Source organism: Saccostrea echinata, unplaced genomic scaffold (genome assembly GCF_033153115.1).
Source record: "Saccostrea echinata isolate AGI-Se365-2 ecotype Australia unplaced genomic scaffold, CSIRO_AGI_Sech_v1 ptg000001l, whole genome shotgun sequence".
NCBI lineage: Eukaryota > Metazoa > Mollusca > Bivalvia > Ostreida > Ostreidae > Saccostrea > Saccostrea echinata.
The window spans coordinates 48328887-48356385 of NW_026889750.1; the positions used below are offsets into that span (position 1 = coordinate 48328887).

A 27499-nucleotide genomic window follows, 5' to 3' on the forward strand; every position below is an offset into this window, starting at 1 on the left:
ATCATCGAGAGCGTTGTCTTAACAATGTAATCTGTCGCCAGTGTCTCCGTGTCAATAAATATGCCTTACTGAAATCGTAGATTTTAGGTTTCTGATCAAATTTTAAACTTGATTTCAAGTTATCTGGTCCGGACAAGTGTCTCCATCCATCCCTTTCCGACCGAAATTCCTCCAACTTTTTATTATCAAACATCGGACGTGTTTCTTGTGTTTTTTTAACATCGGTTATGGATTCTCATGAAAACAAAAATTCCAAGACACCAATATGCTCACTATAATTGACCACAAGTAGCCTTTCACAGAATATTCCCTTCAAAACAGAATGCTTTTCCGGATGAATTTGAAGCGTAGCCGCTTTTCAAGCCGATTTACACCTTGCGTAATTTGTCAAAATTTACGACGAACAGTTAGTGCAATATTTATATTCCATTATATTCGATTGTCCGTCTAGTGTATATATAAGTAATAAATAACAAGTTTAAAAACTTCACTGGGAAATGAAGTGGGTCGGTACGTGATCAAATTTTCTGAGAAGGCCTTCGGCCTTCACAAGATTTGATCACATGACCAACCCACTTCATTTCCCAGAGAAGTTTTTAAACTTGTTATTTATTTCTTAATTGAAGTCAATAAGCTCAGTGTGTTTTCGGTGTGTTTCATAATAAGAACAGGATATTAAACATAATATAACGGTGCTATGGCAAGAAAATAAAGGAACAAAGTCAATTATGTAATGAAGGATAAAAAATGAAGTTATTACAGATATGATAATGTATACAATGCAATACGATACAAAGCATAAAGGAACTTAAGTTCTTTTTATCTGTAAATGCGCAAACATTTTTTTTCATCATATAGGAAATGCAATTAAAACTTTTTTTTCAATAAAAGCTAAACCTATTTTATGCATATATCTAAAAAGTAAAAATATAATTAAGTTGAACTCTAATGATCTGGTTTGAATACAATAATTTTAAAAATCTTTTTGGTATACGGGCGATAAACCAAGCTTTAGTAAAATACAAGACCAGGGTAAGCCAGATTTCTCTTAACTTAAATATACGCAGCATTGTCGTAATCAAGTCTTCGTATTTCAGATATCGATATAGCATTATTAGTTGCTTGTTACTTTTGCTATTTTATACACAAATTTATTTTAACACAATGTCACATGTACATTAATATACATCAGTGTTTGTAATTATTTTCATCTCTCTCTCTCTCTCTCTCTCTCTCTCTCTCTCTCTCTCTCTCTCTCTCTCTCTCTCGTCACCTCTCTAGGCTGTAAGTAACACATTCCACTTCTCACTCAACAAAGGTTCCAGAAGTAGGTCAAGAAAGAAATAGTTGATACTTCTCGGCTTCATCGGAAATAGGGAATTGATTGTAGAAATCGTACAGTGTTGTACCATTCACCAGTGTGATGGAAACGGGGTAGAGGGAGGAGTTCTTTCCCTTTGTTAACTGATGGATTACGTCATTTCCTGTATTAAAAGTCTGTATGAAGTATACGATTATTTGTCCATATAGTAAATAAATATATCCCAAAGAAGAATCGTATAATACTCTAAAGCTATATAATCTATTACATATCCTTTAGTACAGTACTGTACGTTTAATATGTAGATATTGAATTGAATTCTTGTCATTTTGGGAGACTGAGTATTGTCAAGTCATCATTTTTTTCTTTTATTTGAATTTATTAATTTACAGTTTAATAACAAGAGGTGAATAAAAATGGTCAATTACATATAATCTTGTTTTTAATTAATTTTGATTTGCTGCCAAATTTGCAATTTCAGTACAATGGTCATTTGTCGGAATCTGTAGCGGATCAAAGATTTGTATTTACCGATCAAGACATTCTCTTCCGGTGAGCCAAAACCATTCTTATAATCTGTCCAGTTTTTTCAAAGGCCAGGAATCAGTCTTTTTGCTTTTGAATTTTCCTTGAAAAGTTATACACACATAATGAATTATTTCATTTAAGGAATGAATTTAATAGCTACCCAGGTTATACTGTATAACCTGGTTTGGAGCAGTTTACGCTTTATAAACAGGGAAGTTTTTTTTTGTTTTTTTTTTAAGCGTAGACTGTTCTAGCCCAGGTTATATCAGTATTATTTGGTAGGTACAACGCGATATGTAATAACAACGCAAAATGTAATAAACCGGGATTATTGCATTTTGCGTTATTATATTTTGCGTCGATATCAACGCAGAATGTAATAACGCAAAATGTAAAAACAGACTTTTTAGGATAATCACATTTTGCGTTGTTCCATTTTGCGTCGAGATTATAAGCAAAATGTAATAACGCAAAATGTAATAACACACTTAAGTCAGTCAAGATGAGAATAATTTTCAATTGAGTAGTGGATGAAGAAAATAAATGGAAAAAACAAAACAAAAGAAAAAATAAACATATGCTAATTCTTTCATTAGATCTGATTTAATCATATATTGATTTCATTAGCCATTTAAAATCAGTTGATATCTAAATCATAGGTATTTCAAATTAGAAACGCGCGTGCTCACGTATGTGTGTTTGTGTGTGAATGGGGGTATTTCGTTCCTCAGTGTACATGTATCAGTTTGCTTTTGCTTTTTGATAGGCACTTGCCTGAAATTTAGAAAAGAAAAGATTTTTTTTTATTTTTACTGGCAGGTGTAAATAAAGTTGGAATGGGGTTTCTTGACAATTAAGATTTCATCCTGTTTTACAAATCATGTGCATTGCAGACCAGCAAAAATAAAATTCTCTCTCTCACTCTCTCTCTCTCTCTCTCTCTCTCTCTCTCTCTCTTCACCAATAAAATCGATAGTTTCTGCATGTGCATAATAATACAATGATCAACATACGAAGTAACCCCTACCTCCCGCTTCTTTTCACTAGACACACACACACACACACACACATGCACTTCTACTTTGCTAACCATTGTACACATGCACGTCGTACATGAATAACAAGAGTTTTTTATGGACCCATGGTCAATCTGTGGTAATTAAGAATGTCTGTGATGGATATGTAATACAGACTGATGTATAAATAGTTATGTAAATCAAAGTTTAGTTAATATTTTATAAGTATTCAATAAAAATGTTAGAAACAGCGTTAAAAAAAATAAACAATTAGATTTAGTAATGTCCGTACAAACCGTAACTTTAAACTTTGTCTCATGGTCATAGATATGTCTGTCTATTTAGTGAAGCGAGTTTCCCCATCGGTATATGTTTCAATCAATTTTGTGATGTTTCGCGTTGAACACAATGCCAAAAATAATAATATTTTATTTTATTACATTTTGCGTTGTCCTCAACGCAAAAATTATGAAACGCAACATGTAGAAACCAAAAAGTGCATTATTACATTTCGCGTTAATCCCAACGCAAAATGTAATAACTCAAAATGTAATAATCCAAAATTCGTGTGATTACATTTTGCGTCATTACATTCTGCGCTGATCTCGATGCAAAATGTAATAATCTCAGTTTATTACATTTTGCGTTGTTATTAAATTTCACGTTGTAACATGGCTATTAAATTCGTTCTTTATATTTTCATTTTCCATCATTAAGTGTAGAAAATAAGACAATTTTTCCGTCGGTAGAGCGCTCGCTCCGAGATCGGGAGGTCGTGAGTTCGAATCTCGGCCGCGACAGACCTAAGTCGATAAAAATAGGTAGCAACTGTTCCTTCGCCATGCGCTCGGCACTTTGGAGTGAAAGTTGCGGGTCTTTCGGATGAGACCTTAAAAACCAAGGCCCCGTGTCACGGTAGGCGTTGAGACGATAAAGATCCCTCACTGCTCAATGGGCCTGAGTGCCGAGTAAAGGTCAAAATTTGAAGCCCTTCACCGGTATATGGTGACGTCTCTATATGAGTGAAAAATTCTCGAATGGGACGTAAAACAATATACAATCAATCAATCAAAAATGTCTCCGAATTGTACATACGAGGGGTGATCAAAAAGTTTGCGAACTATCTCTATATTTACAAAACCACGATTCAGATCAGAATGAAATTTGGCACACAAATTGTCATACACATGTTCTATAAATAACATATGTTAAATAATGTTTTGCTCCGTGTTTGTGACGTCACAATGTGAAAATGATGTCAATATGTAGGTCACTTGTGACAAAAAAATGGTTGACTCAGTCGTACTCGAGCAACGAACGGCTGTAAAGTTTAACGTATATCTTGGAAATTCCTTTGCAGTAGAATATGATAATTTGTACAAGGTTTATGAAGACAAAAGACTTACCAGAAGTTCAATCATCAATTGGATTGATTGTTTAAGTAAAGACAGGGAGACGGTTAAAAATGATGTTTGTTCTGTTGCCCAGCGAAAGCAAGCCGGGCAAAAGATGTGTCCTTAGTTGAGCAATTTTTTATGAAACATCGTCAAGTAACAATTAGAAAAATGCTGGTATATCTTAACAATAACATAATTATTAAATCTCTAAAATATCGTTTACTTTAGACTTTAAACATATGAGATATGATAAAAAGAAGGCGCCCATACTTTATGCACATTCATTTGGAAAAACGACTCTCCCGAGTCAGAGGACTCGGGTTGTGATGGGTCACCATACTAATTGTGGGAAGGGATATCCTTATCCACCCATCCTATTGCCGAGATTTGACCATTTCTGACAGATGGACTGTTTTTGTTATAAAAAATAACTTGCATGGTAAGAAATATAAGACTCGGAAAGATCGTTTTGCTTCGCTGAAAAGACTGCTGCGGAGCATGTCACGTGACTGCCTGGATCACGTGATTCGCGCATTGGCAGAACAATAGCAGATGTGCATTAAAATCGGAGAGGACTACTTTAAAAAATAATAAACACTGAAACTTCATTTTATTTCTTTTAAAGAATTTATTCAATTAGTTCGCGAACTTTTTGATCACCCCTCGTATATTTCAAATGTAACGTCAAGCGGATTGATACTTTGTTTCGTAGGCAACACAGGTTATACGAAATAACTAAATCTTTATTTAATCAAATGACGCATTACAACCAAACTTAAATTATTATTGGGTAGATAATTTGATTAATCTAAATGCAATTTATCAGGTATCACACCAATCCTTTGGAAAATAAAATCAATGATTACAGATAGCAGGATATAAACAGTTTCTAAATAAACAACATACCGTCCATCCACCGTCCATTGTTTCCATATCACAGTAAACTCGGACAGGACAAAAGCCGGTCCCAAAGGGATAAATTTCGTGCACCCCTGTATTAGTGTGACCATTATCACGGAGATCCTTACAATCTACAGGTAAAAATGAAACAAAAAATGAAGAAATTCCACTTTAAAATATAAGCGTGATAATACATCACAAGATAAATATATAAACAAATGTACATTTATACACAAACTTAGAAGTAAATAAACATGTGTATACAGGAACTAAGAAGATACACAGGTGTATACAGGAACTAATTGGATACACAGGTGTATACAGGAACTAAGTAATAGATACACAGGTGTATACAGATACTAAGATGTAGATACACGGATGTATACAGGTACTAAGAAATGAATGCACAGTTGTATACATGTACTAAGAAGTAGAAACACAGGTGTATACAGGAACTAAAAAGTAAATACACGGGTGTATACAGGTACTTAGTAGATACACAGGTGTATACAGGAACTTAGAAGTAGATACACAAGTGTATACAGGTACTAAGTAGATGCACAGGTGTATACAGGAACTAAGAAGTAGATACACAGGTGTACACAGGAACTAAGTAGATACACAGGTGTATACAGGTGATAAGAAGTAGACACACAGGAGTATTAAGGCACCAAGAAGTAGATACACAGATGTACCAGTATGCAAGTACTAAGATAAAGATACACAGGTGTATACAGGAACTAAGAAGTAGATGCACAGGTGTATACAGGAACTAAGAAGTAGATACACAGGTGTATACAGGAACTAAGGAGTAGATACACAGGTGTATACAGGTACTAAGAAGTAGATACACAGGTGTATACAGGTACTAAGAAATAGATACACAGGTGTATACAGGAACTAGGAAATAGATACACAGGTGTATACAGGTACTAAGTAGATACACAGGTGTATACAGGAACTAAGAAGTAGATACACAGGTGTATACAGGTACTAAGAAGAAGATACACAGGTGTATACAGGTACTAAGTAGATACACAGGTGTATACAGGTACTAAGAAGTAGATACACAGGTTTATACAGGTACTAAGTAGATACACAGGTGTATACAGGTACTAAGAAATAGATACACAGGTGTATACAGGTACTAAGTAGATGCACAGGTGTATACAGGTGATAAGAAGTAGACACACAGGAGTATTAAGGCACCAAGAAGTAGATACACAGGTGTACCAGTATGCAAGTACTAAGATAAAGATACACAGGTGTATACAGGAACTAAGAAGTAGATGCACAGGTGTATACAGGAACTAAGAAGTAGATACACAGGTGTATACAGGAACTAAGGAGTAGATACACAGGTGTATACAGGAACTAAGAAGTAGATACACAGGTGTATACAGGTACTAAGAAGTAGATACACAGGTGTATACAGGTACTAAGATGTAGATACACAGGTGTATACAGGTACTAAGAAGTAGATACACAGGTGTATACAGGAACTAGGAAATAGATACACAGGTGTATACAGGTACTAAGTAGATACACAGGTGTATACAGGAACTAAGAAGTAGATACACAGGTGTATACAGGTACTAAGAAGAAGATACACAGGTGTATACAGGTACTAAGTAGATACACAGGTGTATACAGGTACTAAGAAGTAGATACACAGGTTTATACAGGTACTAAGTAGATACACAGGTGTATACAGGTACTAAGAAATAGATACACAGGTGTATACAGGTACTAAGTAGATGCACAGGTGTATACAGGTGATAAGAAGTAGACACACAGGAGTATTAAGGCACCAAGAAGTAGATACACAGGTGTACCAGTATGCAAGTACTAAGATAAAGATACACAGGTGTATACAGGAACTAAGAAGTAGATGCACAGGTGTATACAGGAACTAAGAAGTAGATACACAGGTGTATACAGGAACTAAGGAGTAGATACACAGGTGTATACAGGAACTAAGAAGTAGATACACAGGTTATACAGGTACTAAGAAGTAGATACACAGGTGTATACAGGTACTAAGATGTAGATACACAGGTGTATACAGGTACTAAGAAGTAGATACACAGGTGTATACAGGAACTAAGAAATAGATACACAGGTGTATACAGGTACTAAGTAGATGCACAGGTGTATACAGGAACTAGGAAGTAGATACACAGGTGTACACAGGAACTAAGTAGATACACAGGTGTATACAGGTACTAAGAAGAAGATACACAGGTGTATACAGGTACTAAGAAGTAGATACACAGGTGTATGCAGGTACTAGGAAGCAGATACACAGGTGTATACAGGTACTAAGTAGATACACAGGTGTATACAAGAACTAAGAAGTAGATACACAGGTGTATACAGGTGATAAGAATTAGATACATAGGTGTATACAGGAACTAAGAAGTAGATACACAGGTGTACACAGGAACTAAGTAGATACACAGGTGTATACAGGCACAGTAGATTCGGACAGGACTAGAGCTGTACACAGATGTATACAGATATAAAAAGTAGATACTAATCTTTAATTTAATGGTATATCTATCCAATTTTCAATGTTCAACTGGTAGGTGGTTATTAGAAAGAGGGAATTTTATAAACATTTTTTCATAAAGTTGAGTGGCAAAATCCTTCAATACTTTTCATATTCAAAGTTTGATTTTAAAGTTTATACACACCACCTATTGATGAACTATCCATGTTAGCGTGCCATTTTGGTGTAAACTGAATCTGTTTCTTTGTTTTTCAATAGTGGTGACCTAATTTTGATTAAGTCTGTGAAAATAAATAAATTAGATTATCCTATCAATCAAAAATGCGATGTACACAATCGATCCATATGTTTATACGAATGAATTAAATGGTACGTTAGTTTTACATGTCACGTGATGGAATTTAGTATTCACAAAGTAACCTGAAGTTAGAAATCATGTAGTGAATAATAATATACAATAGGTCACGATGCTTGGTTACAATAGAGAGAATGAATGCAAGGAAAAACTCTTTACAACTTACTGAACTGTGACGCAACATACACTTAATGTTCAAGTCATAGAAATATGACATTACTTTTTCCCCGCGATCACTTTATAGCGAGGTACAAGTTTCTCTAAAGTTTAGCGTAAATAATTATGACGTAATATTTTAATAAGATTATAACTTTTCTTATTTTATGAGATCTTAGCAAGTATAAATTAGAAGGGAATTGGCATTAAATTGAAGATTAAATTTACTTTTGAAAGTGCGTGAAAAATGCGTGATTGCGGGGAAACGGTATATGCATGATTTTGCGTTAGAAATAGGAAATGGTATATGCGTTAAAATGCGTGACTGCGGGGAAGAGGGTTAATTAAACCATGAACGCATATTTGTATATTGCTCCCTTTTTAACGCAACTTTATATATATACGTGTACACAACTATCATTAAATGGCGAACAATTAATAGACAAAGATCCCTAACAAAACATACTAGAGTTAACAATAGTTTTCTATAGTTAACTATAGTTAACTATAATGTCAAAGTTATCACTTTGATTAACTACAGTAAAAACTTTGAAACTCTGATTCACTATAGTAAAAACTTTGAACCTTTGAAAAACTATATTGGCAATCCAACTTACACCCTCAGCTCCCTTTCTTAAGAGGAAATTCCTCAAAATCATACGTCAGTTTTAAATATTTTTGATATTCCAAACAACCAAAATGAATTTGAATTACCATATTTATACTGGATTCCGATATTTCATAAAAATCCTTACAAACAAAGATACATAGCGGGTTCCAGTAAATGTTCTACCAAGCCTCTTTCTTTACTCCTAACTAAAATATTAACAGCAGTGAAGGAGAAAGTTCAGGAGTACTGTGCAACAATATATTCGAGAAGTGGTGTAAATCAGATGTGGATACTTAAAAAGTCCAAGGAACTTTTGGAAAATTTGAAATCACCTGCATATGGGGTGTATATCTCTCAGTTGATTTGATACGCAAGAGCATGCTCTATATGAACAATTTCTAAAACGAGTTAAGTTATTAACAAACAAGTTGATGAAACAAGAATATCAACAGTCTCGTTTAAAGTCATCATTTCGTAAGTTCAATGGTCGATACAATGACCTTGTCAGCAAATACAATTTAACACTAAGTCATATGCTGACTGATGTTTTTCATACTAATTGTTAGGCCATTATTAACACACTGAGTTTTAACACACAGATTTTTCCGTTATTTTCCGATCATGACAAGGAGCACACGGCAGGTGTGACCGGTCGGTAGAGGATGCTCACTCCTCCATGGCACCTGATCCCACCTCTGTTTTGGGAGGTCCGTGTTTGCTCTGCTCCCAATTTGCAGTGTTTTAATGGACTTTTAGCTTGAATACTGTTCGTTATCTCCATATTTCATTGAAAACCTATTCACTTTAGTGAAAACTTTGAAACTTTGATAAATATAGTGAAAACTTTGAAACTGCGATTTACTATGGTGAAATCTTTTATACTTTGATTTACTATAATTAACTATAGTTTACAATAGTGTTTCTTTTTTTAGTTAGGGGTAAGCTTATTATGCATTTAGTAAGTAAAAAAGTCGATGTCCTCATTATCGTATGGAGATTCAAGAAGACATGTTGATATAACTGTATTCATTGACCTTTGAGAGGTAGCCTCGGGCTATTTGGCAGGTGCACTGCTTGTCATCAGACATGCAATCTGATTAAAAGCAGATCCTTTGATCCGCTCACATATATTGCTACACAAATATCTGAAGAAAAACATCCAGGGTCATCCCCTGGTAACCTTTCAATAATCCAATGAAAGGTGTGCTGGCAAGAATTTGGAAGTATTTCGGAATTCACTTACAGAAGTAAAAGTCACGGTATGATGAATGAAATATGATATACGAATGGAAAATTGTGACCTGGTTTCCTTAAAAACTCAACAGAACGGCCACAGTCTTGTCTGTACAGAAATGTATTTAGTATTTGATTCTGTCTTGTTTTTTTTAGCTCTTTGATTTGTACGAAACTTTTTTAAAAAGTAAGATCTTCTTCACAGCTATTTTCACTTTTACAATCATTTAATTCAGAACGATCGCTCTGATTGGTCAAAATTTCAATGATGACCTTGAATGGAGTTTCTTCAGATTCTTGTCTAGCAATCTGTGAGAGGATCAAAGGATCTGATTTTAAACAGATTGGTCAGACATGCTAAAAAAAATTCAGCTGTATAGTTTACTTTACCATACATGTACCTTTTTACCTATTTTTCAGAAATACCCCAAGCCATTAAGTTAAATTACGTCTTATTTTTTTTAAGAGGTAGGCCTAATAGCTAGCATATATGTATATGTGTAACAGATGGTGGAAAATCAGGTTTCAACTGGGACTAGAAACAAGGACCTCTGTCGTACCGTACCAGCACTGTAACCACTGAGTGTTTGAAACCCAATAAATTGACTGATTTTACTATACTATTAAACCGGTGACACATGTTTATAACCTCAAGACACTTACTTTCAAACTTTATTAATTACATCAAACGCACAAATTGAAATTTAAACGCATTCTGTCAACAATCGGATGCGCAGAATTATAAAACTTCTATGTAAAGTAACGAAAAATTAACACCCCCCCCCCCAAGAGACACGGACCCATGTGTAAAAATGGTCCCAGAAAGACAAGTATCTGGGGAAAAAGTCTTTAGAAAGTGACTTGTCCTATACCAAGAAATCAGGTTTGGGCAAGTTGTTTATGTTTTTATTAAATGTTTCTCAGTCAGAAAATTCTTTTCGAGTTGGTGTGGACCCCCTTAAAAACACAGCCGAGATAAAACCTTGTTTTTTTCTTGACTTGGCTGAAAAAAGCCGTGTTGTGTTCTCGACTTGACAGAAATCCGATTGTTAGTTTCTGAGAATAAGTCGGATCTTTTATTGACTTAAGATCAAGAATCTCGAAGGATGTTGAACGAGACTCGTATGAATGATGAATAAGCAATTATATTTCTAATAACACTTTCTCGATCTGACAGAATAGCCTGATGATGTTTAAGATTTGACGGGAAAGGCCATGTGAAATAATTTACACTTGTGTGGAGATTCTTCCTCAAGGGAAAAGTACACATGATTGAAACGTTTTACTTCGTCTACAGTATATACTCGTCTATAAGTCGTATATTTAGAAAGAAAACTTTGGTCAAAAACTCTATGTCCGACTTATAAGCGAGTCTTTGAAACATTGGCATTTTTCTTGGAGACGAAATATGGTATTTTGCAATTTCCAATGATTATCATTGACCAACATGGGGCCATACAGAAAATGTATTGACTGATATTTCTTATACAAAGTGTTAGGCAAATATTTTCACACTGAAATGTTTAAAGATTTTTTTTTTGTTGTTTTCCAGAGATGACAAGGGGCACACGATAGCTGTAAACTGGTCGGCATTTGATGCTTACTCCTCCATTGTACCTGATCCCACCGCTGACTTGTTTAAAGTCCATGTTTGCTCTGCTCCAAATTAGTATTGTTACAATGATCTTTCATTAAATTGATTGCTGTTTGTTGTCCTCATATGTCATTCTATAAGATCGGGTACCAGTTGAAATGCAAACTGACTACATTTACTACAAATATATTGTCAAAAATTAGTTCTAGGGATCTGTGTTTAATGACATCTTTACAGATTTGAATTGATTGTAGGTTTTATTTCTTGCGGTAAATCACTTTACATTATGTTTACTATTTAATTTATCCTCAGTTTTTAAGTTCAATTGACATAATACCATAATAATTTCCTCATCAATTGTAAGTAAGCATGGACTCTTTTGTTATGACTAATATCATTCCTTTCATTTTCAGTTCTTTTTTTCAACTCGGCCAGGTTGAAATATCAAACTAATCGAAAAGAAACACCAATTAAGGAAGAAAAAATATAGCAATTTTTTTTATACTCCCTGTATCGTTTTCCCCGATGACGAGTATTGTGTGTTAAATGCTGCTCACCTCTCACATATAGTTTTTACATAATTAATAGGATTTCTTTCTGAAAGTGATATTAAATTTTAATGCTTCCTCATTTGTGTATGGTGAATTTTTACTTCTGTATAAGGAGTAATATATGTTACTGATTTTATAATTACATAGAATTGCAGAACATTGAAAGACTGTAAACTTGAAAGGATATAAGAAAGAAAATTTTCAGGCTTCGAGAGCATTTAAGTTTTAATTAAAATCAATAATATTTAGAAAACTGTCTGCAGTTTTTATTCTTCAGAGTTTGCAAATAACTTGAGTAGTTTTCATAATCCAAATTATTTAACAACAAAGTAAATTTGAAGTACGGTGTTATGTATTTCATAGATATAATATTAACTTATTGGGAAGCAAAAAAAAGTCTGAAAGAACAAAGTCCAAGAAATTCATTTTTGAGTTCATACTTATACATTTTTTTTCTTTAGAAAGTCTCAAATCTAATTTTAATAACTGATATTTTATCTTGCAATATTTTTGTACAAATGTATTTTACTCTTTTAACTACTTTTATTTTTTACATTTAAATCATAAGTGTTATTTACTTATCGGAGTATAATCACTCAGCATAAATGCTTTACATAGTAGTAATGCAAGGGCCAAATTTGACGTTAAACTTAGTATATTCATAATATAGGCAGGATAGGAAAAATGTCTTTTTTTACGTTTTGATAAAAAACTGAAAAATTAAATTGATAAGAAAAGAGAAGATCTAGACTATCCTGAAATGCCTTTAGTTATTGGAGAAAAGATATATGATATTTTCAAGGGCTTCACATGATGATTTTTGCTAAGTTCAATTCACTTATAGATCACTGAAAGTCTTCTTGAAGGTCACTGAATGGCAAAGCTTTTCCATTCAGTGACTTTTCTTTTTTTTTTCTTTTTTTTTTATCTTTTTTTTATTATCCATTGTATTACATACAAAATCAAATTAAATTAGCAGCAAAATTACAAGTGGATGTTTAGCACTCACACACCCATTCGTACATCCATTTGCCTTTTATGTTAATATGTAGGTTGCTTCATAGTAATCATCTAATCAACAATTGTTTCTCTCATAAACTAAATAGCAAAAACCTGTCACATTATCTTACATTTGTTCAAAAATATTTTTCCACAAAATCCATTGTTTTTCAAAATAAAACAGTTTTGAGTTGCTAATAGACATACATCTTTCAATATTGTGTTTCATTTTCAAATAACTTAGTAAACCAGTAAATGAACGTATTTTTGGTTGTAATAAACATGAAAAAATATATTGTTTTGTATATAGTATCATAAAGTTTTCAATTCTGTTGTCCTTAGTTAGCGGTAATTCACCTAAGATAATATTTTTGACATTGAATCCAACTCTTTTTGAAATTGTTCTGTATATATGTAGACTCAAGTTCCTCCATAAAGATACAATATGGTCAAAACTGACAAATACATGCAGTAAAGTTTCAGTTTCCTGAGCACAGAACTTACAAATGTCAGTAGATTTTATATTGATTTTCTTAAGATAAGAATCTACAGGGAGGATCTTATGTAGAATTCTATATTGTAGCCACTGTACAGAAGAATAGGAGGTAGTCTTAAAACAAACCTTAAAACATCTTTAATACAAATATCTGCTACCCCATAGGGAGATAAATCTTGATTCCACTTTGGAATTGCTGTAGGAATTATATCATTTTTGTTTATATAATTGTAAATTTTCTTTGTACATTTTTCATAGTGCAAAATATTTTCAAAATAAAAAGGTAAATTAGGTTGAAAATGTTTTTTCAAACTCAGTCTATTGACATATTCTTTAAAAATTTAGAAATGGCAGAAACAGTGCTATTATACTGCATTACGCTTACATTGGAAATACTGAATTTTTCTCGGAAGGCAGATTTTGATAAAAATTTACAATCTTCTGACAAAAAATCTCCAATATCTTTAACTCTACTTTTATACCAATTTTCTATAAAAATACTCTTGTTATCTACCTTAATATATGAATTATACCATATAGGAATATTACAAGCCTTGTATTCAATATGAACATCCTGATCTACATTCTTCAGAACATGTAGCCATGAAGTAAAAACATCAAACCAGAAAATATTGTTTTGAGGTATTAGACTATTTAAAATAAAAGCATCACCAAAATCCATAGATTTGTTTACAACATTATTACCATTAATTCCCAAAAATATGTCTAGCCATGGCTTATTACTTCCTGTTACCAATCTTTTGACCCATGTACATTTCGATGATTTTATGAAGTAATCAACATTTAACATCTTTAATCCTCCAGATAAATAATCTTGAGTGACCATATCTCTTTTAACTCTATCAATTTTTGATTTCCATATGAATTCAAAAAGGTCCTTACACAATGACGATATTTTATCATAGCTAGGGGTAGGAAGGGAAATAAATAAATGAATAAGTTTTGGTAAAATGAGCGTTTTTACAACGGTGACGCGACCAATAGGTGTAAGTATTCGTCTTTTCCCTTGTTGTATCATCGATTTAATTTTTGGTAAAATAAGTTTATAATTTATGTCAATAATATTTTCTAGCTCTACAGAAAAAGTTATACCAAGCAAATTAAAAGTTGTGGATCCCCAATCTAGTTTGCATCTTGAATGATGATAAACTTGACTTGAAATTTTTTTTGAGCCAATCCAAATAATTTTTTGTCTTTGAGCTGTTTATCTTTAAACCGGATATTTGTGAGAAAAAAAATCCAATATATCAAGAGCAGCAAACATAGATTTTGGTGAACCATCAAGGGCAAGCGAGGTATCATCTGCATATTGAGAGATTTTGTGCTCTTTTTCATTTACTATTATACCTTTTATATCTCTGTTTTGTTTTATGAGAATAGCCAGAATTTCAGCACAAAGGAGAAACAAATAGGGAGCAACAGGATCTCCTTGCCTACAACCTCTTTGAATAGAAAATTGTTCTGATAAAAATTCACATTGTAAAACTGAAACTTTAAAATTTGTATTTAAGATCTTAATCCAGTCGATAATGTTTTTTCCAAAACCAAAATACTTTAAAACTTTATACAGAAAGGGCCATGAAATTGAGTCAAATGCTCTCTCAAAATCAATTAGCATCAACAGACCAGGAATATTATTTAACTCTGTGTAAGACATTAAGTCATAAATAAATCTGGTATTTTCCCCTATATATCTACTTTTAATGAAACCTGTTTGTGTATCAGAAATAAGAAAATCTAGAGTAGACTTTATTCTACAACTTAAACATCCAAATCAAAGTTTATACAGGACATTTAATAAAGTAATTGGACGCCAATTTTTTTAAAAACTGTCTTGGTTTATCACCTTTAGGTATACAGGAGATAATCCCAAGTCTTTGAGAAATTGGAAGTTCTTTCTTTGAAAAAAATACAATTAATTGCATTTAAAATATAACATTTCAAATCCAAAAGAAATTGAAAAACCATCACTTCCTGGTGACTTATTATTTTTCATATTCTTAAGTACATCTAAAACTTCACTTTCTTCTATATCATTCTCAAGACTATTAGAAGTCATCTCATCAAGTTTTTTTAACTTCAGCTGGATCAATAATATCATTTAAATCCATATCAATACATTTTGACTCTTTATTTGAATACAGATCTTCATAGAAAGATTTAACTTGGTTTAAAATTTCAAATTGACCATTAACAGTATGTTGTTCATCTATCTCAACCCTTTTAATAATTTTGTTAATATAGTTTCTTGATTCTTAACTGCAAAAATATTTTGTTGGCTTTTCATCCTCTTCTACCCATCGAGCACGTGATCTGATTAAATGGCCTTGCATTTTAACTTTTCTTAAATTTTCAAGGGTAGCTTTTTTATCTTCCAAAAATCTGTATTATTATTATCATCATTATTTGTTTCCAATCTTTCTATTTCTTCTAATAGGTGACTTTTCTGGACTTTATAGTGAGCATCCAGTTGACTGAATGATGTATGTTCATCCTGTGCCATTCAACCTTTCATACAGTTTCTCCAACTTTTAGTCATAGCTCCCTTTCTAAGGAAGAGATTCTTCAAAAATCATATGTCAGTTTTTGAATATTTTTAATATTCCAAACATCCAAAATGAAATTGAATTACAATATCTATATTGGATTCCGAAATTTCATAAAAATCCTTACAAACAAAGATACATAGCGGGTTCCAGTAAATGTTCTACCAAGCCTCTTTCTTTACTCCTCACTAAGATATAAGCAGCAGTGAAGGAGAAACTTCAAGAGTACCGTGCAACAATATATTCGAGAAGTGGTGTAAATCAGATGTGGATACATAAACATTCCAAGGAACTTTTGTAAAATTGAAATCACAAGATTTTACCAAAATCAACAGCTTAAGAACTTACGTCTTTTCAACTTTATACACAACCATTCCCAACAATAAATTAAAGTCCAGACTTTTTAATATCATTGACAGCTGGGTTTTTTTCAATAAAAATGGAACTCGTAAATTTACTTATTTACTTTATTTCCTGATCATGACAAGGAGCACACGGCTGGTGTGACCAGTCGACAGGGGATGCTCACTTCTCCATGGCATATGATCCCACCTCTGATGTTTTAGAGGTCCGTGTTTGCGCTGCTCCTAATTTGTAATGTTTAATGGACGTTTGAGCTTGAATACTTTTCTCCACATCTCCACATATTTCATAACAAAATGTCATTCAACATATGTCTGAAATGAAAGGTTTTATTTGCTGACGAGGTCATTGTATCGATGACTTCAAACGAGACTGTTGATATTTTTGTTTCATCATCTTGTTTGTCAATAGCTTGCCTTGTTTTAGAAATTGTTCATACGAAGAGCATGCTCTTGCGTATCGAATCAACTGGGAGACAATAACCCAATATGCAGAAGATAAGGATGTTTAATGCTACATACGTAAGGGAAGTTAACGATTGAATAATTGAATTCATCACGTTTATAATCAATCTTTGTTGTTAAGTAACCATTAAAGTCTTTTTCTAGTTAAATATCCAAATATGAAACAGATGTGTCAGATGTGTAAGACTCTGTGGTATCCCTTATATTTCAAGCTCACTGGGATATATCGAGTCGACATATGAATGGAAGTAATTGTTGTTAATTGATAATACGTCATGGATAAATCTAAATGTCGAGTTGAAGGCCACAGCAAGTATTTTCTCATTCTCATGTAGACTTTCTGAATAAATTCTGCTTGATATGAATACAAAAAATAGGTCTGCTAATAAAGGGGCGCAATTGGTACTTATTGTCAATTAAAAAAACTGCCTAGCACGAGTACCAATTGTAAATTTAAAAAAAAAGAAGATTTCCTGTCAGTCAAGGTTTATCGACCCTATAATAAATGAGTCAACTCTCAACTTTCCACCTTAAATTTTACTGAAAATTTGTACATTACAATATGATTTTTTTTCCGAATATAATTAGCGTTAAAGCAAAAAATCATGCAAAAGAATAGAAGGACATAAATTTAAACGATTCTAAGCCCTCAGTCAGTTTTTATGTTTCTTGCAAAATTTCCAATGTTAATGAACTCAAGGTAATATGTTGTCGCATCAAAACAATTCCAAGAAATTAGAATTAATGAATTTGCATTTTTTTTTATTCAAACTCCGTTGTAAAGGTAAAATATTTGTTCATGATATACATATAGGATCTTCCATGATTTGTAGTTGGATAAAAATCATATCCTACCACAAATCCTAGGAGATTCTTTTATCACGTTTTATACATTACCTTCAAAGTTTTACACTGTTTTTATATATGATTATCACAATTTACTTCATCATTTTCAAGCAAAACCCTTTGTGACGTAACAGTAGTGGGATAATAAACAAATTATACAATGAGTGATATCCATAGGATGAAGTGTTAAACATGTGATATTATGTATAAACTGCATGTACAATGTAGTTGAGGGTATCATTGAAAATTTTCACCCCGAGGCGCAGCCGAGGTTGACAATGGTTTTCGAGGAGTGCAAAATATCAATGTTACCTTCAACTACATGCTGTATTTATCATATTATACTGAATGTTTTATACAAATAAATATAACACTGAACCGTACGAGCATAAATTCTGGGCAGTCAATATATTTTGGAATATTACCCGTCGTCATGCAATATTGACCGTTTCTACGTTGGAGGGCGTGGTTCCATCATTCAGAAGGTAATAGTGTTTTTTACCAAATGTTTCTCGAATCAGATTCAACTTATTTACATGAAAGTATACTATAGTCATATATTCTCTAACAATTTTATAAGAATGTGTTCTTTATTATTTTGATCCTGAGGTTTTTTTTTTAGTTTAATGATCAGTTAACAATCATTTAGGCACGTTGTTGACAGACAGATGGACACACAGACGAAAACATTATTCTCAACTTCATTGGTAAACTCTCAAAGAATAAAGTTTGAGTTTAAATAATACGAGAGTTGTCCCAGAAATATGCGAACATTTTCAATATCTTTTGTTTCACTAATACTCTAAAATTAAAAATTGGCATACATCATGATCAACATTTTTTGAATAATGCATGAAATGTCTCTATAAATAACATTTCCCTCTCAGGTAAACGGATGTAACAAATCCGTTGTCGGCGCAACACTGACGACGTCAAAACGTATCGTGGCGTTTGTGAATTTGTTCTGGAAATGTGCTTCTGATAAAATTTGTTTAAGCATAAATTCGGCACTGCATTTAATTTTCTGTTATTTACCAAGTTATACATCTCAAATACTAGTGTTACCAAAAGAATTCCGGAATTTGTTTCTTTTAAACGACAATTTCTCAATCCCGATATTAAACCTAACAGTTCCCATTGTTTAACGGCGGCCTTCACTTAGGCGTATGACGTCCAGCTCCTGACTTTCAGTTTTTCATTTTTGTTGGTCTACAAAACGCCTCTTCTATCGGATAACCAGTCAAGCCATCCTCAAACCTCTTTAACTAGGGATAAACCTGTGTCCGAAATTTATGTTTCTGTTTTTCCATCGTTAACATCTCTTTTATCGTATTCATAGGAGTCATATCCCTCTCAACAAAGTACTGCTTAATAATTTCGTGCTTCACATTATCGCCAAACGTCACCATTTTTGGCAATATCTAATTAAGTGTTTTGGTATATAACGTCATATTTTTGTCATTAATGATGTCTTATTAATGAATTTTCAAATACGAGTACACCAGATCAAAGGGTATTTATGGAAGTAAATTTTGTGACATTATATTTCCATATAGCCTGGTAATAAAGAAAACTTCATTGACAATGCTACTTATAAAAGTAAAAAAAAAATGCCTTGCGCCGGCCACCGATATTTAACACACTTTAAATGCTTTTTTAATATACTCATGACATCACATGTCTAAAATATTTTGTAAAAAAAAAAAAAAAAAAAAAAAAAAAAAAAAAAAAAAAAAAACCGAGAATGTCATTTTCCAAGAACGTGCAAAATTATAAGTTATGGTCGAATAGTTTCTGAAATATTTTTAAAATTCGCATTTTTTTTTCTGGGACAACCCGCGTAATACCAGTTTTGATAGTGAATTTATTACACTAAGTGTCTCTCCCTGACTGTACGCTTTAACTGGGAATGTCATTTTAGAATTCGTCGAAAATATCATATATAAGCAAACTTTCTTTGTAATTTGATTACTTTATATATATTATTAGAAAAAAAAACCATAGGGTGAGTTAACTATGCACCGGACACATACCTTGCTTCGGACAACTTTAAGCAGTAAACTTTCTTTAAACCTGAATGTTCCCGTGTTTTTACTTGTTTCTGTCTTGAAGCTGAAGATTTAAACTTTTTATTGATGTCGATTTTTTTTATCGTGTTGTGATTAAAAGAATCCGAGAATGGCCTTGAAGTTACGTCATATTTTACATCATCAAAGGGGAGTGACCAGAATTTTACAATTTTGCAGATTTTTAGAGTTGTCGTTCTTTTAATTAGACTTCAGAACGAATCGGACTAAGGTATAATTTGTCAATGATTAGTAATTTTACAGAACTTTTAAGAAATTTCACTGTTTGTATATTTTTTTTAGAGTTGGATTTTACTAGTATGTTCATTTCACCGTACATCGGACACAAATTAACCATGCATCGGACACATTCCGATGTATGAGTAATCACTTCCATTTTCATACTAAACCCAACTGACAGCTGTTTTCTGCGGAAATAGAAAATAAAAACTCTAAACTTTCAGGGAAAATATCAGTTATCAATATATGATGTCTGAAATTAGACTCCATTCATTTCTACAAACCAGAGTATAATAACCCACGAGACAAAGGTGCGAATTGACGTATAATTAGCATTTTAAAGCCTTTCTAAGGCAATGTAAGGCAACTAAAACCTCTCCATATTTGTGCAATGATATGGTCTATTAAATTTAATTTGAAGGTTAATTTTTCAATAAAAGATAAAAGTATTTCCATCAATAATTTTAAAGCACCGTGATAAAAGTAGGATTTTTCCCTGTTCAAATACCGTTTGTCTGATGCATGGTAAATATTGTCCGATCCATGGTGAATTCCGAGTCATTTGAAAAAAATCGGTTTTCAGTTATATTTTCTCAATAAATAGCATACAATTGTGTCTCAAATTCATATTTTAATCACATACTAAATGTTAAGCTCTATTTTGATAGTATTCGGTCAATAGCGATATCGCTAGACCTTGTTGAAGTACAAGGGTGTCTGATGCATGGTAAATTCACCCTAATTACATATTCAGATGAGAACATCAGTTATATAAGAACGTAATATCGACAAGACCCTCAGGATGGTAATAGAAAAACGGAACTTCATTCATTTACCATGTTATTATCTGCCTTTGCATATTCGTTATCTAATAATCTCATATAATGGACGAAATAAGGTATTTTAAAATATATATTTTTTCAATAAACTACTTTTTTTTGTGTGTGTGTGTGTGTGTGTGTGTGTGTGTGTGTGTGTGTGTGTGTGTGTGTGTGTGTGGTTTTTTTTTTTTTCGTTTTGTTTTGTTTTGTTTTGTTTTGTTTTTTTTGTTTTTTTTTTAATATTTTTTACAAACAAAGAATTTAACAAAAAAAAAAACTGAAAATGGACAAAAGCAGACACTTAATGAGGCTTAATCATCATCAATGTCTCCTTCAGATGTAACTATAGGAGACCAAGGATTGAACCAGTCATTTGAATTCCAGGGACCAGTGAGGTAAGCTTTATGACAGACGTTAAACCACCAGCCTCCTTTCCAATAAGCAGCACAGTTAAATCCACTATACCCGTAGTTATCTTTGTCCGGGGTACTAAATGACATCCCAGACTGATCACGAGCAGAATTACCAGCGTGAAGCATCATGTCACCTGTAGAAATCAAGAAACTCTTTTTTCATAAGTATTTAATTCACATCCCTATTATGATTAAAATTTAAAATTGTTAAAATTAATTTTGCCTAAAAACAGAAGTGTTTAAACAAATTCTGGGAGCTTTGAAATCACATCAACTATTCTTTAACGTCCTTGATTATCCTTTTTTTTTATATAATCTTATTGAGCGTTATGTCATGTCATGACAACAATGTTTATATATTTTTTAAAGAAAATCTTTGACGGTTTGTTAAGTATATATATATATATATATATATATATATATATATATATATATATATATATATATATATATATATATATATATATATATATCATTAAAAATGGGCCGATAAAACTCTTATAGAGTCATTTAAGGTATTCCGAATCACCTACGTTTCGGTAATTCACCTTATCCGTTTACCTCGCACGATAAATTTGTACGTCAACCAAACAGTCATTAAAAGCATAGGAAATACTAAATAAATTTCATAATATAAAGAGGTTAGCATAATGTGTCATTTAGGGGAAAAATATAATTCCCCAACTTGCTTTCCTTATGTAAGAAATTCCCGTATAGAGAACGTTGCGTTTTTTTTCTGATCGATGTCTTAGATTTGGGGGTTTTGAATAATTTTTAAATACGAGGAAAATGAATAAGAAAAAAATTTATTTTGGGAGACTTTTGGTAAACATAACCAAACAAATTATTAATTATAATGTTTTCAACTGGTTGTGTTTTATCTGTTTACCCGGTGATTCAAAATACCTGGAATTCGCCCGCAAAACAGTAAAATATGATGTAAATATAACCTCCCTTCAAGGCCACTATATAGAAGATTGACTTGCCTTGTAATGTAGATCTAATCTTTCAAAGAAATTGCTTTCTTTTGATACTAAACAACCAAGTATAGAATTGTTCATCAAAACGTTGGTAGTCAAAGTGCAAAAGATGATTCGAAATACCCAATCCAGACTGTATAAAAACAAAAATTTGACAATCATTCACTTAACAACAATAAACTGCGCATGTATTATCTCTTTTAAGGCTTTCTGATTTTTTTTTTTTTTTTTTTTTTTTTTTTTTTTGTATACTGTATTTGATGGGAAGTCATTAGGCTCTTGATTTTCAAGCAACGGCTCGACTTTGCCTGGAATAAATTGTGTGCCTTGCGGGATGGCTTTTTTCCGCTAAAATATTTAATAAGAACTGCTTTACAAGACCTGAAAAAGAAACCTTCCAAAGACTGGCTACTCAAATTTGTGCATTTTCGGTAAGAATATCTAAGCACAATATTATACTATAGTGCAGCCTATAAATTGACGGAAAAAAGATCATCTAAAAAACATTGCACCTGATCCCACCTTTGATGTTTTGGAGGTTCGTGTTTGCTCTGCGCCTATTTTGTAATGTTTAATAGACTTTTGAGCTTGAATACTGTTCGTTATCTCCATATTTATTCCATTCTATTCTATTTTCGTTTAAAAAAAGACAGAGATTACATGCATTTTGCAAGTAAGAATTGTGAATGATCTGCCTGACAACTAGCATGCCTAATTTTTACTCTCTCTCTCCCTCTCTCTCTCTCTCTCTCTCTCTCTCTCTCTCTCTCTCTCTCTCATCTTTTCCTGCACTTTGATAGTCACACATTTTACCTATTACTTACCTAAGGTTCCGGTAGCTGGTCCTCCAAGAAAAAGCTTGTAGTTGTCCGTTGAATCAGAAATGGAAAACTGATGATATAGTTCATACAAAGTTGTACCATTTCGTAATGTAATGGAAACATAAAGAGAAGAGTTTCTTTCCTTGGTCAGCTGGTGAATCACTTTATTTCCTTCAAAATATTATTACAGGCTTACATAGAGCATTAATTCAGCACAATATGTTTATTCGAGGATTGTTGAAAGGTAATACAACTAAATAGAGCTTAACATTTATGAGAATATGTTACTAGTGAGTGAAAAACGTGCAATCTTTTAAAGTTTTAGATGGGGGAGGGGGGTAGATACGATAAATATACCATGAATTGTGATTATGTAAATTTAACATACCTAACTATATGTGCATTCCTTGACATATAAATATGTTCAAACAAATGAACATTGCAATGAAAATAGCATAAGATTTTAACGGATGTAAATAAGTATCTACCGATCCAATATGAATCATGAGGGTTCCCGATACCCCTCTTGGCTCCGCCCACGTTCTGTTAAAACGCACAGCTCCACTCACCCGCTTTTGTATTGCCTAGGTTTTATCGACAGAAATAAAAATAGCATTTAAGTCCTAAAGATAAAAAAATGAACTTCAATATATTATATAATATGATAATAATTTTTTCCCTATTTTGTTTAATAGAAGAATTCTACTTGTACTTAAAAAAATCAGAAAGAGAAATAGAGAGATAGAGAGACAGATATATAGATATGATATATATATATATATATATATATATATATATATATATATATATATATATATATATATATATATATATAAGGGATGACAATTTGTAACCGGTTAACCGAATACTCGGTCGGAACGAAGGCAATCGGTTAGAAAATCTGTAATCGGTTAATCGGGAAAAAAAATATTTGTTGAATTGAACACATTTCTTAAAAAATTGTTTAGAAAAAAAATCTCTGCACAAAGGATGATCATTTATGATTTAACGGATCTAATTTAGACGTACATGTAATACGACAGTTGCGTAATTGGTCAGTTTATGTAGTGTTAATTACTCTGAAAACACCATCTGTGAATTGGCGTGTTTGTCGTTTTTCAGTTTTCAATCCAATCTAATTATTTAAAAAACATTGTAAATTAAGGGCTATAGAGTTTACTTATAATTTTGATTATCATAGTGAAAATGCAGAAAGAACTTTTGTGATATCTGCTCTGGAAAATTATCAAAGATTTCTTAGGTTTTTTTCATGGTTGTCTCAATTTTTTCTTGTCTACTGGAATTTAAATAAAAAATATGTAGCCATAGTTTTCTGATCCAGAATCAAGACTAATGGAATGTTTTAACTTCTATCGTCTTATTTGGGTCTATTTGTGTATATGGACAGGGCTACTTGAAGAACAATGAATTGTCAAAAAAAACAACAACAACGTGCATTTTGATACGATTAACCGGTTAATCGGTCGGAACATCTTGCGGTTAACCGATTAACAACTCTGCAATCGATTGCCATCCTTAATATATATATATATATATATATATATATATATATATATATATATATATATATATATATATATATATATATATATATATATATATATATATATATATATATATATATATATATATATACTGTTAAAAAAAAGAAATACATAGTTAAATTTTAGTGGCACAATCTAAAGAAAATAATTATTGAAGAATTTTACAATCATAGAGAGTTAAAAGTCATTAAAGATCAATATCTGGTATACACCCTACACACAGCAATGGTAGCTTAAAACGCCATCCCATGGACGCAAATGGGTATATTTAAAACTGTATTAGAATACTATCCCAATCTAATTGTAAAGCTTGGATCAGCTATTGCAAAGTCTTGGGATGCAGTTGTCTTTGACGGACATGCCTATCCATTTAGTCCAATGTACACTAAAAGGGTTTAAATCTGGCAATTTAGATGGTCAAGACAGGACTAAATGCTGTAGCTTTGCAAGAATTCATTTGTCAGACGAGCCATATGAAATATGGAGATAACGAACAGTATTCAAGCTCAAAGTCCATTAAAACAATACAAATCGGGAGCAGAGCAAAGACGGACCTCCAAAAACATCAGATGGGATCAGGTGCCATGGAGGAGTGAGCAATTCCTGCCGACCGGTCACACCCGCCGTGTGCTCCTTGTCAATATGATCGGGATAAACCTTTTCTGGGAATATCCAGAATTCTCTGTCATCAGAAGACTGGGAACATTTCTTTATCTCAGAACAACTCACAGGATCTACGATGAATACTTATTAATTTAATTTCTTTTATTATTTGAACATGTTAAACAATATTTCAGTTCTTAAAGAAAAGGGTATTAGACAGTATGAACGAATGCCTCCTTTGGTGCTCTTAGTCTCTAATGAACCACTGAAAAGATCTACGGTGCATATTCATAAAATAACAAGTGACAGACCTAATCAACGATAAATTCATCTCATATAAATGAATGAATCTCAGGGGATTCATTCAAAAAAGGATAATGAACTGCTGGAAAAAGTAATAATTGAACACATTATTGGAAATTACTGCATGAAAGAATTTGCTGCAATTTTGGGACATGCCTAACTAGAAGTGTTGAGAAAAGAAAAAGATAGAGCAAATTTCCTATGGAAAGAAGCTGATGAAATGTTATGAATAATAAATTTTATTGTTTTATTCATTGTAAAAGCAAAGACTAAAAGAAAAAAATTCAAACTTATTAGTTTTTTAAATAAAAATTGTTATATATTTGAACTTACTTATTTTTCTCACACTGGTATCAAAATTAACCTTATAATATAAGCGCCTAAGAATAGTCCAGTGCATAATTCACCTGTCGTAAATCTGTTGAGAAGGGTGCAACGGGTTGTACAAAGAGCCTTGAATAGTGTTCATCCCACTGCATGTCTACTTCCTGCTGGCTGAGCGAGACCATACTAGAATAAGTTCATTTTACTTTGGTTGCACGGTAGAAGGAGGGAAATAACCCGAAAGCACACTAACTCCTAGAAGTTTCTAACACAGTTGTACAATTGTGGTTTGATTGGTCGATTAAATGACACATTAAAATAGCTTAAATAGAGTTATTCGCCACATGCTAAATATTACATCAGTTTCAAGTTTTATTTGAATCAATTCAATACTAGTAATACATTGTTTAGAGTCGGTATAAGCAACTTTTACTTTGATGAGATCATAGAAATAAAATTAAATTAATCTTATTTCTATGACCTCATTAAAGTAAACCCTAAACCATGTATTACTAGTATTATCTCCATAAATTTAGGATACAACACAATTTAGAGTCTAAATGATTTCATTTTCATGATAATTTCTCATCTTTTCCCAAAACATGTAGGTTGTGTTTGTCTTTCAGTTGATTAACTGATCGAAGGATTCATAATGTTGCAGTATTATTCCTTTCAGAGTATGAACAGATTAATAATTTTAGAATCTCAATTTGTTTTAAACTCTTTTTAGCAACTATTTTATAGAATGAATAATCAACAGTTTATACTCCCTCCTCTACATATCGATAAACATGCAAATAAAATACACACAGATACCGAAAAATCTTTGGTGAAAGTGGTGAATACTGAACGCTTCCTGTTGCCAGGTAACAATAATTATAATGCAGGTTACTTCCCTTCAATAGCGGTACTTGTACATATTAACATCCATTTAGATTATTTCAGGCACGTAGGAAGCAGATTCATTTTTTATTTCTTTTTTTTTTGGGGGGGGGGGGGAGGGGGGTTCTTGGCAAGCAAAACAGTACAAAACGGGGATTCTTGACATGCAATAACAAAGCAAAACAAAACGAACTTTTTCATTTGTTATAGTATAAACTGGCCAAATTGTACCGAGGGTGCACAACTGTAAATTTATAGCTTTGTTTTCCAAATTAAATTATATACTGATAAATTATATTCCTGTTACATCCCCCCTCCCAGTTCCTTCAAGCTCAAGCTTGTTTTTGATTTTTGGTACATAATGCTGTTTAGTATGCAAATAAACTTCCATACCTTTGTATAAAATCCAACACCTTGGCTTTACACTTTGATTAGGTTTTCTATGCTTTTTATCATTAATATAGAAATATAGATTAATAGTGACAAAAAAATCATGTTGAATAAGAGAAGACCTATGTTCTTTTTTTCCCTCTTAGAATTCAACTCCTCTATCAAAAGAGAAAGTGAAAATTA

The 27499-nt window shown here is 32.4% G+C and overlaps 1 protein-coding gene across 1 annotated transcript; it reads right to left on the reverse strand.

Moving 5' to 3' along the window:
* Positions 1-21346: 21346 nt before the first annotated feature.
* Positions 21347-26229, reverse strand: LOC133198095 (ficolin-1-like). Its single transcript, XM_061334243.1, has 3 exons — positions 26128-26229; positions 23253-23319; positions 21347-21582 (listed from the first exon to the last, which is right to left on the reverse strand). Exons 1-3 carry the CDS (start codon positions 26227-26229, stop codon positions 21347-21349), a joined length of 405 nt encoding a protein of 134 aa, XP_061190227.1.
* Between the last annotated feature and the right edge of the window lie 1270 nt (positions 26230-27499).

What these genes read in the sequence shown, in the direction of transcription:
- LOC133198095 (XM_061334243.1), bottom strand. Translation starts at nt 26,229, where the DNA reads ATGGTCTCGCTCAGCCAGCAGGAAGTAGACATGCAGTGGGATGAACAC. An exon ending in TCTCAACAGATTTACGACAG is followed by an intron (nt 23,320 to 26,127) that starts GTGAATTATGCA and finishes CTATATCATCAG; the next exon opens with TTTTCCATTTCTGATTCAAC. An exon ending in ACCAGCTACCGGAACCTTAG is followed by an intron (nt 21,583 to 23,252) that starts GTAAGTAATAGG and finishes TGATTTCTACAG; the next exon opens with GTGACATGATGCTTCACGCT.